This window comes from Cariama cristata, unplaced genomic scaffold (genome assembly GCF_000690535.1).
Source record: "Cariama cristata isolate BGI_N322 unplaced genomic scaffold, ASM69053v1 scaffold24125, whole genome shotgun sequence".
Taxonomy (NCBI): Eukaryota; Metazoa; Chordata; class Aves; order Cariamiformes; family Cariamidae; genus Cariama; species Cariama cristata.
In genome coordinates, this window is record NW_009618492.1 from 6,284 (window position 1) to 22,501 (window position 16,218).

At 35.9% G+C, this 16,218-nt stretch overlaps 1 protein-coding gene across 1 annotated transcript in view; it reads left to right on the top strand.

The window, feature by feature from the left end:
• The window catches only part of CPSF3 (cleavage and polyadenylation specific factor 3, 73kDa), a 20,716-nt gene extending 5,575 nt beyond the window's left edge, over nucleotides 1-15,141 (top strand). Inside the window, exons 6-17 of the mRNA XM_009700889.1 lie at nucleotides 235-385; nucleotides 2,666-2,841; nucleotides 3,224-3,382; nucleotides 4,218-4,364; nucleotides 5,369-5,521; nucleotides 5,931-6,039; nucleotides 6,800-6,898; nucleotides 8,000-8,094; nucleotides 8,691-8,778; nucleotides 11,980-12,049; nucleotides 12,644-12,740; nucleotides 14,943-15,141. Of these exons, the coding sequence (XP_009699191.1) occupies nucleotides 235-385; nucleotides 2,666-2,841; nucleotides 3,224-3,382; nucleotides 4,218-4,364; nucleotides 5,369-5,521; nucleotides 5,931-6,039; nucleotides 6,800-6,898; nucleotides 8,000-8,094; nucleotides 8,691-8,778; nucleotides 11,980-12,049; nucleotides 12,644-12,740; nucleotides 14,943-15,044 (1,446 nt within the window). The 3' untranslated portion in view covers nucleotides 15,045-15,141. The remainder of the gene's footprint in view (nucleotides 1-234; nucleotides 386-2,665; nucleotides 2,842-3,223; nucleotides 3,383-4,217; nucleotides 4,365-5,368; nucleotides 5,522-5,930; nucleotides 6,040-6,799; nucleotides 6,899-7,999; nucleotides 8,095-8,690; nucleotides 8,779-11,979; nucleotides 12,050-12,643; nucleotides 12,741-14,942) is intronic.
• The last annotated feature ends 1,077 nt before the right edge of the window (nucleotides 15,142-16,218 follow it).

Here is a 16,218-nt window from a genome sequence, read left to right on the forward strand (position 1 = left end):
CCCCCCCGATCTGTCTTTCCAAATTGCTGGGAGGAGTTTGGGAGAGGCGAAATTTTGGTTATTTGTCTTGGTGGAGGTGGTTATGGGAATTTGGGGGTGGTTTTGATTTTTTTCCCTTCACCCCTCTCCCTTCCCTCCTCACCAATTTCTGCATTTTCTTGTTGGATTCAGAGGAGAAGATCAAGAAGTAGTCTCTGGGTCAGTACTTTTAATATACCATTTCTCTACACATAGGAATCCACTTATGGTACTCATATTCATGAAAAAAGGGAAGAGCGAGAGGCAAGATTCTGTAATACCGTTCATGACATTGTAAATAGAGGAGGTAGAGGTCTTATTCCTGTGTTTGCCCTGGGTCGAGCTCAAGAACTACTTTTAATTTTAGGTATGTACCTTCCTGACTCCTCTTAATAAAAGGCATATAAAGTTAAATGAGAATGTTTTCATGTACAGTCTTTCAGATATAATAATTTTTTAAACAACTCTTCAGCCACTTTCCAGCTTGTTAATTACCTGAGAATATATAATGCATGTTTGTTCAAATGCAAAAAATCCAATAAACCAACCAAGGCAGTTCTGCTTTGCGACGTAGGATGGAGACCTAGGAAGGAAAGAGTAATGGCATGGTAATATGTGCTTGAATTTTGAATCTTGTTGAACCGGGATTTCAGCAAATAGGGCTTGTTATTACAGATTAAAAAGTAAGCAATCACAGCAACTGTTGTATTTAAACTGTACTGCTAATTAAAAGTGTATTTTGTTCCAAAGTCTCACTATCTTTGCCCTTTAATTCACAAACCTATATGAAGAAGTCTTTATAGGAAAAGCTGAAAAGACCATAGCAGACACTTCTAGCATTTCTGAAGTCCTAATGATAATGGGAAAGCAAATTAGGCTTTGTTAAGAAGAGCAAAAATGGGGGCAAGGGGGAATTACACATGATGATAACAAGCCACTTGACATAAAATATATATGTAGCTGTTACAAGGTACTTCAGATAAAACAGTTTTTAAATAAATTATTTCCAGGCTTCTTTGCTTCCTTTTAGCACATTTAATTTATACTATGTTATGTGATTTATTTTTTTTTCACTAGTCTTTTTGCTCATGCAAATGCTGGCATGATCAAAAGATAACTATCCCAAAATTAAAGTACTTATTTTTAAGGGTGTTGAATCTTGTGTTACCTAAAATACTTGAAATTCTTCTCACTTTCTGTTTCAATTTAGCTCAACATTAGAAACCAGTTTGTTTTCAAAATGTGTTACTGTTGAGCGAACATTCAAAAGTTAATAAGAAATTTGGATCTAGGCATGAGATGGTATTCGATGTTGTAGGATTATTTACTACTTATCATTGATTGAGAGTTTTTTTTATTTTATAGAGGAGATAAAAACTGAACATTTTAAATCTCATGTAGCCATTAGTTTGTAATTTGTTGACCTCTCCTTGCTGTGCGTAGATATTAAAGTGTTTCTAAAGATAAGCTTGAAAGTACATCTAGTAAAGCTAGACATGCCATTGTATGCTTAATTAGGTAGAAAATGCAATTGCATCTCACATGCCTACAGAATTGAGCCCCAGGCTTCTGTGTTTGTCTTTCTTCTTTCCATAAGTGTATGGCAAAATGTAAAATACTACGTTATGGTATAGAAAAGTGTGACAATGGAGGCAGTCTTTTAATGTCACTCGAAGTCCTGCTATTGGTTATCTTTTATTGGCTGTTTCCACCTTACTTTTGAACTTATTAAGATAGTCATGGCAGTGAGCCTCTCTGACACGTGCTGAAAAGCTTTGTCTGTAAATCAAAAATGTTAGGTTAAAGCCATATCATTTTAAATGTACAAATAGAGCCAAAAGAGTGTACCTCTATTTTTGGGTGATTGTTCCTCACTTACACAATATAAATATGTTTGAGACTAGCAGAACTGTATCCAAGTGGGAAAGTTAGTTATGTTTGTATAGCTGCATTTAGTAAAGGTCATGGCTACTGTCATCAGTGATAAAATAAGTTGGGGTTAGTGGAGGCTTTTTTCCTTGTTTTGTTTCAGTTAAGCTTGTAAAAACTGTTGGTGATATACAGGAAGCCAGGCTTGATAGCAGAGTGATCCCTTTGTGTCTTGAACGCCATGGATTGGTGTTACAGAGCTTTGATATGGTGAATTCCCACCAACATATCTATGTGCAGATGTTCCTAGCTGTTAGATGTATAATTAATACTTGACAGAGACATTTTATCTTTATTGCAATGGTGTGGTAAAATTTGTGTTGTTGTAAATGTAGATTTATTGCTGTGTAATAGCATGTATACTTTATACCTTGTAGCTGAAGTTGGTGATTGAGTGGAATTTGACCTGACAAAAATATCTGAAGTTCATCTTTTTCTTGTTTGTTTGCCTGTTTGTTTGTACTACTTGTATACATTTTTAGTTGATGATGCTTTTTCTTCTTTAGTAGAGCAGATGAAAGAAAAAAAAAGAAGACTGTGACTGTGATTTTCTGTAATAAAAATGAAAAAACAAAACCACTGCTAAATCTATTTTACAAGAAGTATTAACATTTCTGAGAAGCATGCATTTTGGAGATAATGCTGTGGGTGCGGTTGTGTAGTTTTTTGGTTGATTTTTTGTTATTGTTGTTCTTTTTCACTGGCTTTGTTTTTTTAGATGAATACTGGCAGAATCATCCTGAACTCCATGATATCCCTATATACTATGCCTCCTCTTTGGCAAAGAAATGTATGGCAGTTTATCAAACGTATGTCAATGCCATGAATGACAAAATCCGCAAGCAAATTAACATCAACAATCCATTTGTTTTCAAGCATATTAGTAATCTGAAGGTAAGCTTGAGATAAGGTTGTCTTACAAAAGAGGAAGGGTGATGGAAGAGTTCATATTTGCTGAATAGTTTTCATGTTTACTATCCTAATGGATTGATTAGGTACAGGTTTGTATCTGAGTTACCTGCCATCTCAGTGTTTAGAGGGCTGGTTGAGGGAAACTTATGCCCCAACGTTTCTTCTGCTATAGATCCACGTGCTTACAGTTTGCTCCTTGTGGGCATCAGTAGGAGGAACTTTCCTGCAAAGGGCACTTTTTATGAGGATGGGGTATAGTCTGTGAACATAGGGCTCCACTTATACATTGTTCAAGGGTGCAGCGAGGCTGTCCTTCATTAAAGTGAGTTACGGTAACTGATATTCTTGCTGTTTGTCCATTTAGAGTATGGATCATTTTGATGATATTGGCCCAAGTGTTGTGATGGCTTCTCCAGGTATGATGCAGAGTGGCTTATCCAGAGAGTTGTTCGAGAGCTGGTGCACAGATAAGAGAAATGGAGTAATTATAGCAGGGTACTGTGTTGAAGGAACGCTTGCTAAGGTGAGTTGCTAATGCGCCACAACTTCTTAATATGAAGTAGTATTCATGTTATGTTTAAAGAGAATTGGCCAGTAGCAAGTGTCTTTATTTCAATTTACTGAGAAGATTGTTGTCAGGTACATCTAACTACGTAGTCAAAACTAATTGCTTTTGGCTAATACTTATGAAAAGTACAGAAAATTTGCATGTGGCCATTTCCAGTGATGTTATACAGAATAATCTTTTCAAGGAGCAGTTGTCTTATGAGAAAGAATGATTGATACTTTTCTCCATCTTTAGACCCCTCCACTATTTAACTTTTTGAGAGGGGAGCCCTAACCCTAATTCTAGAGGAGTCGATATTAAATTTAACACTACTTATGTACCAGAGATGAGACTGCCTTGCGCATGTTGTGCCACTGTCCGGTTGTAGAGAATAGTAGAATCATAGAATGGTTTGGGTTGGAAGGGACCTTAAAGATCATCTAGTTCCAACCCCCAAAATCCTTCCTTCCAAATTCCATCAGCTAAGGGGAAGCAGAGCATCCAGTTTTGCCTCTAGAGACAGAAGTCACACACTTGTTATAATTTCAATGCAAATTTGAGAGAGGTGTATCGGGAAGAAGAATGAACTTCCAGATCTGCTGAGGATGCAAAAGATGAAATGGTGTGTGTTGTGCATGCTTTTTTAATTTGTGAGTGTATGTTTTGCAAAATTTGAGAGATTTTTTTTCAGTTCATCACATTTAACTTGACCACCAATATTATTTCATTGATTTTTGAAACATAAAGCATTAGTTATACGGTATCTGTACGAGGCTTTCAATTTTTTATTTAAAGTGCTCTTTTTTTCTAGCACATCATGTCTGAACCTGAAGAGATCACAACTATGTCAGGGCAAAAACTCCCACTGAAGATGTCTGTGGATTACATTTCTTTCTCTGCTCACACAGATTATCAACAGACTAGTGAATTTATCCGGGCCCTGAAGCCTCCACATGTGGTTAGTATACATGCTGCACATTTCTCCAGAGTGGGATTCATCAAACCAGGTCACAGCCTTGAGTCCTCAAGGCAGGTACTGGTGTCTGGCGGTAGCCAGCATCGCTGTGCTTTGAATAATAAATAAAAGGTGGAGATTTTAACCACTTTTCATCATGTTACCTTAGCAAAGTAAAGACGAACTTGCTCTTGACTGTCTGCATGTGAGATATCCACGGTTGACTTTCTTGAAAGTGGTATGGTCCATAGCCTGTTTTAGCAGTGTTTTGCACAAGTAAGGTACGGTATAGGACAACCTTAACTTGGGGACACTGGTATTGGAATAATTTACTGGAATTTGCTCCAAAATAAACAAGAAAACATTGATTGAAGGTGTGTAGCAGGCAGCAAAAGACAAAGGCAGTGCCTGCGGGGAAAAGCATGAGAAAATCACAGGGGCAGGAGGTGTGAAGGACTAGAATATGAAAACAGGGACTAGAATGTGGAACTTACTGAGACTGGAGAACAATCAGTGTGCAAACGCAGATAAGAAAGAAAACAAATCATAGCAGAAGTAAAGAGGATTTAACTTGGCAAAGAAAATTGTGAGCTTGTGAAGCATCCTCTCTGAACTGCATGTTTATTAGCTTTATCTACATGCAGACACAAAAATGTAAAGCTAACTAACTTTTATTGTTGAACTTAATACTTCCCTTTCATAATATAACAATGTTTGTGTACGAAAAGTTAAATGGAATCTCTGTAATGCATTCTGCTTATTTACATGTATTTGTCTACTAATACTCAGGGTCGTGAGGTCTAGGCCTTTGAATAATGCATAGAATTCAAAGGCACACATAGAACTATGTAATATAATTGAGCTAATGTTTCATATATTGTGACCTCATGAAATTACATTTTTATAAAGATGAAGTACAAGATGGCACTTTTCTTGGAGAATTTATTTACTAAACAATGTCTGGTTGGACAAATAAGTTCTGCTAAAAGGCAAACTCTTTCTTGTAGATCTTAGTTCACGGTGAGCAGAATGAAATGGCCAGATTGAAAGCAGCATTGATACGGGAATATGAGGATAATGATGAAGTTCATATAGAAGTTCATAATCCTAGGAATACCGAAGCTGTGACACTAAACTTCAGAGGAGAAAAACTTGCCAAGGTATAAAAGCAATATTTTCTTATCTGTACAACAGTATTTTCCTCAGGGATAAAAACTATACATTTTCTTCAAAGCCTCTATCTTTACTTGGTTTCAGATTGTGTATGTTTTCCAGGGACTCAAAGTATGTGAATGTATTGCATTTAGTGTTGTATTTGGGGTTTGGTTTGTGGGTTTTTTTTGGGGTTTGGTTGTTTGGGTTTTTTTTCCTGGCTCTTCAGTCTTCCAGCCTTTCCTTGTGTTACATATTAGAATATTTGTTGGTAACTCTGACCTTCTTTTATTTTCAGAGTTAATTTTATACTATGTTTGATTTTTCTGAAAAAACTGTATTTCATCTCCATAGTTACCTTTAAGCTATGAATACTTCAGATTGCCTTGTTGCACTGTGTGTGTGTTTTCTTTCCAGGTGATGGGATCTTTAGCAGATAAGAAACCAGAGCAAGGGCAGAGAATTTCTGGAATCCTAGTTAAAAGAAATTTTAACTATCACATCCTTTCTCCATGTGACCTCTCCAGTAAGTAAAGACAGCGATATGCTCAGTAGGTAACTGAAACTTACTGTATCGTTCCTTTGTCATTAAAACACATACAATACTGGTGGTTTTTTTTCTGTAATTTTGTGTTTGATAAGCAATTAGTGAACATCTTGGTTTTATATGGGTTTAGTTTTCCCTAAAGTTCTGAACTGTCGTAGTGAGAAGGCATTCAATTCATTGTCCACTGAAGTTTAAAATCTTTTCTATTCTTTCTGTAAAAGAAAAGCAGCAAAATTCCATTTTGCTTCTTGTTACTTAAAACTTCTTCCTCTGCATGAATATGGATAAAAGATGCCAGTGAGAACAGAAGAGCACCTTGATCAATTATCCTGCTAGTTTCTAAAATGTCATTAGTTTTTAGTGTAGAAAGCCACAGTACAGTGAAAATATTTGTGTATTGCTCCTACCCTATTTATTACTAAAGACATTGATCTGTTCTCAAAATAGAAGGCTAATTAAATACAAGGTCAGAAGAGCTTGGGGGAAAGTAATTCTGCTGTCCTAGTTCATTGTTTGCCTCTAACGCGATGATAAAATAACAAGCTCTTGCTGGTTTCTTAACCACAAATATATTATTTATTTTATAATAGATGTTCCACCCTGTTTACAAATTCTCCTTTTCAACCCTATGCCTTAAATGTATCAATGCCATTATTTATCTATAGTGGCAACTTTTTTTTTTTTAGGAAGCAAATTCAAAGGGATAATTTTCAATACATATTTTTTAAAATTCTTTCAGATTATACAGACTTGGCGATGAGCACTGTAACACAGACACAAGCCATTCCATATACGGGCCCTTTTAATCTGCTTTGTTACCAGCTACAAAAACTTACCGGTGCGTATTTGGAAAGACATGGTCATGATTCATAACGGTCAACTTTTAAAACAACTTCCAGTCTTCAGAAGTCTTCTGAGGGGAAATTCTTTGCCAGTAACTGAAGTGCCACAGTTTGTTTCATATTTTACAACTTTCATTAGATTATGCAGCTTCTGCTACATCCAGTTCATGAGTATGACGCATCCTTTTTGGGAGATTCTACTGTAGTTGTATTACAAAATCATGAGCATATAGCAATATAGAGCCTACGCCAATTTTTATCTCCTGTCAGCTCCTAAAGTGAGTGCTATAGCCACTCTGAAGTAAAATTTATTAATTGATCTTTTATCTCCAGCCCCAAAATAGAATGAGTAATACCATCCAAGTAATGAAAACAAAAGCTCTGTCTTCCTTCGTGACAGACAGCCTCTTCTGTCCCACTCCAAGAGGCAAGAATCTAACTTTGTTGGCTTTTTCTGAGTCAAAACCATTTAAATCTGCCACTAGTGTGATCCTCGGTGGCTCTCTGTAGCTTTCTTAAAGGTTAGGGGCACACACACTTTGCAGGATCCCTTCCCAGATTTAAAGCCCAGGATTTTTATTTTTTTCTTTTTTTGGTGTCAGAATTTAATTCATATCACTAGGGAAGAGAAAACCTGTATTCAGTTGATGTTCAGGTCTCATAACCTGAGTGCTACCTGGCACACAAATGCTTTTGTTTTAAGCTCTTATGTTTACCTAAGGAATGGGTTATCCTTTAAGAGTATAAAAGGAGCTGGTTAATTCTGCAAATGGAGCACGAAATTTCTTGTTTGTTTTCTTTTTCGTTGGTGTACTCACGTCAGTGTACTAAGCCAGTGAAATATGAGAATTCAAAACAAGTAAAATGGCCAATATTACATACTAAAAAAACCCAACCAATCCAGAACAAAGAAAATAACGGTGTCAGGTAAGGGAAGAAAGTATGTGCTTCCATTTTGTGAGCGGCTTTGAGCAGTTGTGATAATAACAGACAATGCTTCCTATTTTTAAATGACCTGTTTTCTTATTATGCAGATAAAGTTACTCTTGCTTTCAGTATAATTTTATTCTTGCTAACCATTTGTTGTCACTTCTTAGGTGATGTGGAAGAAATAGAAATCCAACAAAAACCGTCCCTAAAGGTTTTCAAAAACATTACTGTGATCCAGGAACCAGGCATGGTAGTCCTTGAGGTGGGCATTGGTGAGGGAGAGAGAAGTATTTTGTTCTCCAGTTTGTGCAAAATAGTATCATAGAGATACCATGCAAAATTAAATGTAATTTAAGTAGTATAGAATTAAATGCAGAACTGAAGTAGTTTTCTGTTGTATGACCAGTAGAATGAAATCTGGAACAAAGTTCCCTTGAGCTATCGTCCTGTCTTGATACATGTTGTTTCTTTTAGCCACTGCTAGTTTCTTTTCTGCTGTGGCTCAAGAGTATAATGGCAGATTTGGCATTTTTTATTTGGCAAATAGTAATTGGAAATAATGTCAAATGGTATTCCCTCCTTCCTCCTACACCCCCCAAATAGTTGTGGTAATTAATAACTATTTCATAAATGTTTTCAGAAACGTTCAACAGCTTGAATTTTTCATGGGAAGTTACTGGAATATACCAAGTTAAAAGTAGTTCATAATTTAATGTAAAATGTACGACAGTCATTTGAAGCTAGAATTCAGAGAAAAGCAAATAGAAGAAAGCAATGAACGTTACATTGTTTTTATGTTGCATTATTCACTCAGCCCAAATAATGGGTTCTAATTATGAGATGTTTTTTGTCTTCCAGTGGGTGGCAAATCCTGCTAATGATATGTATGCAGACACTGTGACAACAGTGATACTGGAAGTTCAATCAAATCCTAAAATACAGAAAGGTAGTAAGTTTTGTGTATGCTTATTTAACTGAGGCATTTCTTCTTAATTTTTTTTATATCGAGCTTAGAGGGATATAATGCCTTGCAGTAGATTGCAGTCTCCCTATTGTACTACTTCTCCTTGTGAAACTTTTTAGGGAGTAAGATTTGCTACATAAAAACAGAATTACAGCTTGGTCTTCATTATTTATAACATGTTCATTTGTTGAAACTTTCTCTTATATGGCAACTGGTAGCTGACTGTGGCAATTGTGACCTTATTTAAAATAAGTTAAATGTTACTCACTTTAGATTTTTGTATATAACAATTTATGATATCTCATTTAAATATTTCAGTTTCTCATTTGAAAGTTGTAATTACCATTCATGAGTGGTGTTCCTATGACTGTACATCGGAAAGAGTTAGGTAGACAAAGCTGAAAAAAAGTCAGACTAACTTCATATTACACTTATGCAGACCCTGTAATCAAATAATACTATTGGATAGTGATAGCATCATTGGGTACTGGGTTTGACGTTGCTGTTCAAGAATCACAGCAATTTTGTTGGGATTACTAGTGATGATAGTTTATATTTTTTATTATTCCACTGTTTTGCTTTTAAACATGTCAGTGTGCTAAGAATCTGGAGCAAGTATTGAATATTGGGTTGGCCCCCGAGGATAAATGTTGGCAGCTTGGCAACACAGTAACACAGATAATCTAATGATAATCCATTTATCAAAATAAAATAAGGAGATTTTTGTTTTATTTTCTAGGGTTTTAAATCACTTTTTTTGCCACTATCTGCATCGTTACTTGGAATTTACATTGTTAATTTACTTACAAAGATCTTATTAAATTCTGCCTTTGTGTACCCTTTCTCACCTAGTGAAATAAGTGACAGTTGGGTATCTATCTTAGAGCATTTTTCATCTCCAGTTTGGATGTGGTTAGGCAAGCAGAACCCAAAATTCTATTCCTTGGATGTTACATAAAAGCACTACCATTTAGTGGTTGGTTTTGATGGTTTTTTTCAGCAAAAGGGCAGTATGGGTAGGGATCTTATTAAATTAATCCCAAGGTCAAACCTTAAAAACTCGTGGACTGTGTCTGTAATGCCCAGCAAGTATGTTCTGTGACCCTGAACTAGAGGACCTGTGGCACAGGTGTCATTAGTGCCCATCTTTTCTTTGTGTGGGAACTAGAGTACTGGGGAGGAGGTAAGGAGATCCTTCTGACATGAACCCAGGACACAGCTGAGGTGTGCAGTTGAACCTGGAAGCCTTCAAAGCAGTCTTGGATCCTGTGCCATATCCTGTACATATCACCCCTTCAGCCTCCGATTTCCCTGTTGGCTCATTCAGTGATCATCTTCCTTTTAACCACTTCCAATGTTAAAAATTCTGTGGTGTTCCACATCTTCTCATGTCATTCTGTATCAGATCCTCTACTGAGGTCTGAGGGTCGAGGTCTACAATGTATCCTTAAAATAACTGATAGTTTTAAATTACCAGAGACTGATAGTGACGAGGTCTGGCTTGATGTGTCTCTGTGAACTCCACATGTTGTTTTATTCATAACACTTCTAGTAGATTTTTCTTTCCAAACCAGCATGGAAAGCACTAGAGTTATGTGGACAAATAGGTGTTTATTTTCCCTGGGTTAGTCCTCTTGTCTTTTTATTATATGTTTTAATGATTCTATATAAAATAACAATCAGTGTTGCTTAGGTGCTTAGTCCCATACCTGACTCAACAAATTTGTTAAAAATCTTTTCTCCTGAGTTTATAAATTCACATAGCGGTTCTTACTTTATTTGGGGATAAAGGTTCACCAGTCACCTTGATCTAAGCAAATTCAGAGTGTGCTTTTCTTATCTTGGTTGTGATCATTTTCAGTATATAATCAGCCCTTCTAGCCAAGTCCTCATGTTCTGCTCTACTGAAACGAACCAAAAATAGAAATTTTATTTTTGAATGGTACTTTGACTTCTTCCTCCCCTGCCCCATCTTTCTTTAAATTTCTTATTGTAATATCTGACTTGGCCTGAATTTTGGTGGTCCACACTTTCTTTCTTTGATTTGTTAGTGACAGTATCTAGCGCCCCCCAATTAATTCCTCTTTGTATTTTTATGTGCCTTTTAGCCTTATTTCTCGTGTTGTTTCATGGTGGTGATTCTGTCAGCTAATCTCGGGTGTGGCTTCTTGCAGGATTTTTTTGTCCTTATTGGGGTAAAAATACATTCCAAATTGTTCTCGTATTTTAGAGTATGTTCACAGGATCACAAGTGATTGAATTAAAATATCTTAAGTTATTGTTGCTCAGCTCACCACGTGCCTGCTCTTACCTTATTTCCAGTATAAAGTTATTTTGCTTAGTACATTCAGTTACTACATCTTATCTAAGGGATGGTAAATTTTTAAGATACACTTGCTCTGTCTCTTGCAATTATGAAATTCTTCAAAGAATTTCTTAGAAATTCTGACTACGATTGTGTTCAGTTCTCTGAATTCTTCAGCTGATTTAGAAGTATTGAAAACTAGTTTTTCAAAAGCTTTATCTGTTTTATCTATCGGTGAACAAGGTAGTGATTTTCACATCTCTTCCTATAGACTTCTGACTCCTTTAATGGTCACATACTTCAATAATTATGTTCAAAAGAAACTTACTTATTTTAAACTACCTCTTGATTTTGAAACCAAGTCTAAAAATAGTGATACTGTTTTTATTTCAAATTCTCTATGCTGATACATATTCCAGGAATGTCTGTGCCTATTACTACTACTCACGTTTGGTGTCCAGTTTTACTTTATGTATTCTCTGCATGCTCCTAGCCTCCATGATGTGGTATTTTCCTACGGTAAAAGAAAATGGAGGGATTATAAACAAGTGTTGAAAGTAGATTATTTTCACTTTTAACTAAAGGAAATGTGAGAAGTAATAAGCGTTAACAATAAAAAGGAGAATTAAAAAGTGAGAATTAGACTTGCAAAGTTTTCTGTTTTAAAAATGAGATAAGTACAGGGAACATATATTTAAAATGTATTTCTTCCTTGATTCTTCCATCTTTTTTTTTTAATACATTTTCTACATTTCTACATTTTTATGTAGCTTTTAGATTGTTTTTCATGAGTGTCAGTTAGGAACCAGGATGTATCAATCAGTCAGTTTTCCCTCCCAGCAAATGTCTGTGAAAGTAAAATGACTTTTTCTTTTCAGCTGCAGTACATAAAATTTCCAAAAAAGTAGATATGGATGTTTATAGGAAGAGAATGGAGATCATGCTTCAGTAAGTTGACATATATTTTTCTAAAGGAAAATGATCACTGTTCATAATGTAAATACAATAATTTTAGCATAATAGAGTTTAAAGATACAGTTGTTTAAAAATACTTTATGCAAATTTACTTCAGTGTAATTTCTGTGAAGGCCAGGAAGTAAGTAAAGAAAGAGGTACTCTAAAAAGTTCTCAGCATCATTGATATTTTGAATACAGGGCCCAGTTATTTCTTCCAGAAGCAGATTTTTAAGTTGTCTCACAAAACTATGCTATGAATGGTTATGAAAATACCTTTTCGGATCATGTCTCCTTTAAAACTTACTCTGAGGTATATTCTGTTATTTATGTAGAAGTCTTGCCTCTTTTGAAATCAAAGGAATCCTTCCCTTTATTTATGATAAGATTTATTTCAGTAAAATACTTACTGGCATGTGACACCCACTCTTAATTGGTATTTGTTAGTTATATCTGACTGGGTTAAATAATAGTTGCTGAAAGGAGATGCTCTGCTGACAAAATGCCTTTGCAACCCTAGGGTTAATAGAAAGAAAAACCTAAGTTTGCTATTTGACCATGTCTTACACGCATAGGTCTTTGTTTTAGGGATATGTTTGGAGAAGACTGTGTGAGTTCAAAAGATGGCTCTGTCCTGTGCGTCACGGTTGATGGAAAGACTGCAAACTTTTCACTGGACACTCGGGTATGTACAGGAAAGCACTGGCTTTTGTGTGTGCTATGTTTAGCAGAGGCGAGTCTCCTGTCTAGTATACAGTGCTGCCTAGAATATCACGTACCCACTTGCTAAGGAAATGTTTTTGTATTTGGTAGCAAAACAGCTTAAGCCTATTCACCTTCCATTAATGTCATTGACATTCTCATCAGTCAATCAGTGCCCAGCCTTTCTGAGAGAGACACTGATCCAGCCTGCAAGCTGAGTTACTGAGTTTGTTGCAGAAGCATTTCCTAGAGAGTTTTCTTCATTAAAACAATGCTAGCAATGTTTATGTAACAAATGCAGTAAATTTGAAGAAAACCCAGTATTTTTCAGCAGCTTTCTACTTGTATAAAAACAAATAAAGATTGTAGAGGAGAAACTGATTTAACCCACAGATCTTTTTTAAATGCTCTTAAAACATAGGCTCTGGTCTGAATAATTGAACAATGACAAAGTAGGAACGATGCTAATAAATTTTTTCTGGTCATCTAGATCCTTTTGTAGCTAAATTGGAAGCCTGAAATATAAAAAGAAATACTTTTTTTACTTTACTAGCTAGGTTCAAAATTGGATGTCATGCATGTCAAAAGGCTGCTTTAAGAACCCGTCACACCTAGTTATTTGAACAATGTGGAACTGTAAAGAATGGTTGAAACCACGTCCTTTGTGTCCTTAAGCATTTTCATGTGTTGACCTTCTGTCATTATTAATAACATATATAATGTATTAGCATTATCCATAGTAGTAATATATTGCACTGGAGTAGCTCTCAGATGCTGTCCTTAGGGACCACAGCAAATGTTTGAAGTGTTCTACAAACCCAGAAGAAAAGGTTGATCCCTGCCCAGAATTTGTTACCAATTGAAACAAAACAAGTGAATTTTAATTATCTTAAGGGGATAGTGAGTTACAGTCTTGTGGTTAACACACAATGCTTGCTGTGTCATCTTTTTTAATAACTATATGCTATATTGCAATGTATACATAGTACGGAAAAATACGGGACTGATGGAAAGAGCTCTTGTAATAGAGAGAAAAAAGTAACAAGACTGGAAAAAAAATGCATACTGCTTAATCAAGAAGTTAGGTTTCATTTTCTTATGACATTATATTGATATATGTCATTAGTGTTAAAAGACTTGTGTACTGACAGAAACCCTCACGGCAACTCAACTGCAACAGCGTGTATCTTTGTATACTTACTTCTCATACTATGTTGGCAGTGGCAAGCTTGTGCCATTGTGAACACAGTTTTCCAAGAAAGATCTGTGCTTCTTTATGTGCATATGTTTCTTCTTGTAAAACTTTAATAGCTTTAAAATAAAAAAACTGTTTAGTATATGTCTGACTATATGGTGGCACATAGGTATTTAGTTTTTCTAACTAACTCTTTATTACACAGTGCTCTTGCAGTTAACATGCTTTTAACAGCATTGTTAGATAAGATGAAATGCATGTTTGCTGTTCCAAATACCTTCTCCTCCTTCCCCCCTCCCCCTGGAAAAAGAACCTTTATGGTTGAAAGGAGTTACTTATTCAGAAGGGTAACAAGGTAATGCTGACTTAGAGAAGGTACAGTCTTAGAGTACGATCAAGAATAGTATTAGTCTGCAAATGCTGCCCTTTGTTTTTGAGATAGAGCAGTCAGGGGATTGCAGTGGGCATCTTTCTCTAGGAAGACTTGTTTTAGTGAAAAATGAATCTCTGCGGGGTTTTAGTTTTATGTAAATGTTATCTTATCGGTGTGGGAACATCAGTGTGGAAACTCCCCAAGTACAGGTGCCTGTACCATGGTGAATGCATGTGGTTTACAGTATTAATCCAATACAATGCAGGTGGATTCACAGATAAAATGAAATCTCCAAGGTCTGAACCTTGTGTGGTTTTATTTGATTTTGAATTAAATGTAATCTACAGAATTTAATGCATTTTACGTAGCAGTTTTGAAACAAGTTATTAATCAAACATAAAAATTGAGATTAAGCTTCTTGTTCCTCAGCAGGACTTGAACAATTCTCTGAACTCTTCTACGTGTTGGCAGACCATTTTAAAAACATGCAGTGCCACTCTTGATATCTTTTCAATTTGAATGACCACTTTTTCCTTTCCCCTTATGAGCATCCTTCACATGCTGAACAGGAATATGAATTGCTAGTTGTTCTAACATACTACTTCTTTTGTTCCCAGACAGTGGAGTGTGAGCCAGGAAGCGAAGATGATGAATCCCTTCGTGAAATGGTGGAACTGGCTGCACAGAGGCTTTATGATGCCCTCAGTCCAGTATACTGATCTCTGTAGATACCTAGGAGACATCAAAAAAATCTTTTAAATGTTCAATTTATTTGGACTATTTTTTAAGAGTAAATAAAATTTGTTTCTTCAGCAAGAGTCAAACGTATCAATTCTGTGACTGTGAAACTGCTGAGTTATTTTAAATAATGGATGAGCAACCTTATAGCAACTATATTTGTGCATATAGGTCATAATAAAAATCAGGCAAAGTGCATATGTTCTTTTTTCTTATGTGCACATACAAGAAGTAAGAAAAAATTTTAACCTAACTGTACAATTATAAAAATTATAGTGAGTTTTACGTTTTTGAAGATTAACAACCGGTTGGAGGATAAATTGGATGAGTTGCGTTTGCATATGCTCAGAATCAAGCTTGTATATAATTTTGTTCCTGTCAAGGAAGCAACTACCGGCGTGCTTGTATCCAGGTGAAGTCAAAGGGGGCTTGAACACATTTAAAATGGAATCCATGTTTGCGTACTGAGGTTAACTGGTGCTTTAAAACTACGTATGCAGGCATTGCCCTTAACTGGACCAGATGAACAAAACCAGCTTCAAGTGAAGTGAGTACTTATGACTTGTTATTTCAAATAACTGCAAATGGCTCCTGTCAGTGTTTCTGTGGGTCAGCGCACATCTGCTCCCGCTGACGGCCCTGTCACCCCGTGCTGGTGAAACGGTCTTCCTCAGCAACGTGAAATGGGGTATCAGAAACTGCAGAACGTAGGGAAGAATTTCAAATACAAATGTGATACTCCAAGTTAGCTGGGGTTCTTGCCAAATAGTAAATCCTGAAAAACGTCCAGGGAAAGTGAGTGTTCTACAAAAGAACTTTTATCTTTCTCTTGTACACACAACTTTTCCCCCCCTTTTTCTCTCAGCCGGTTAAATTGGCACCTGATAGTATTTATAGCAGTATTAGTAGAATTAGTGTATTATTAGTGACAGCTTTCCTCCCCAAATTGTATGTCATTAGCTAACTAGGACTATGAAGTCTTTTAAAGGAGATAATTGCATTTTCTTAAAAAGGAAGCCTCTCTTTGGAACAGATAAAAATCTTATTTTTAAAATGATGCTTTTTTTTTTTTTTAAATGTGCTTTCAGCCAATATAAGGGGGGTAGGGGTACGCGGTGTTCTACATGTGTCAGTGGGTTCGGTTCCCCAGCACCG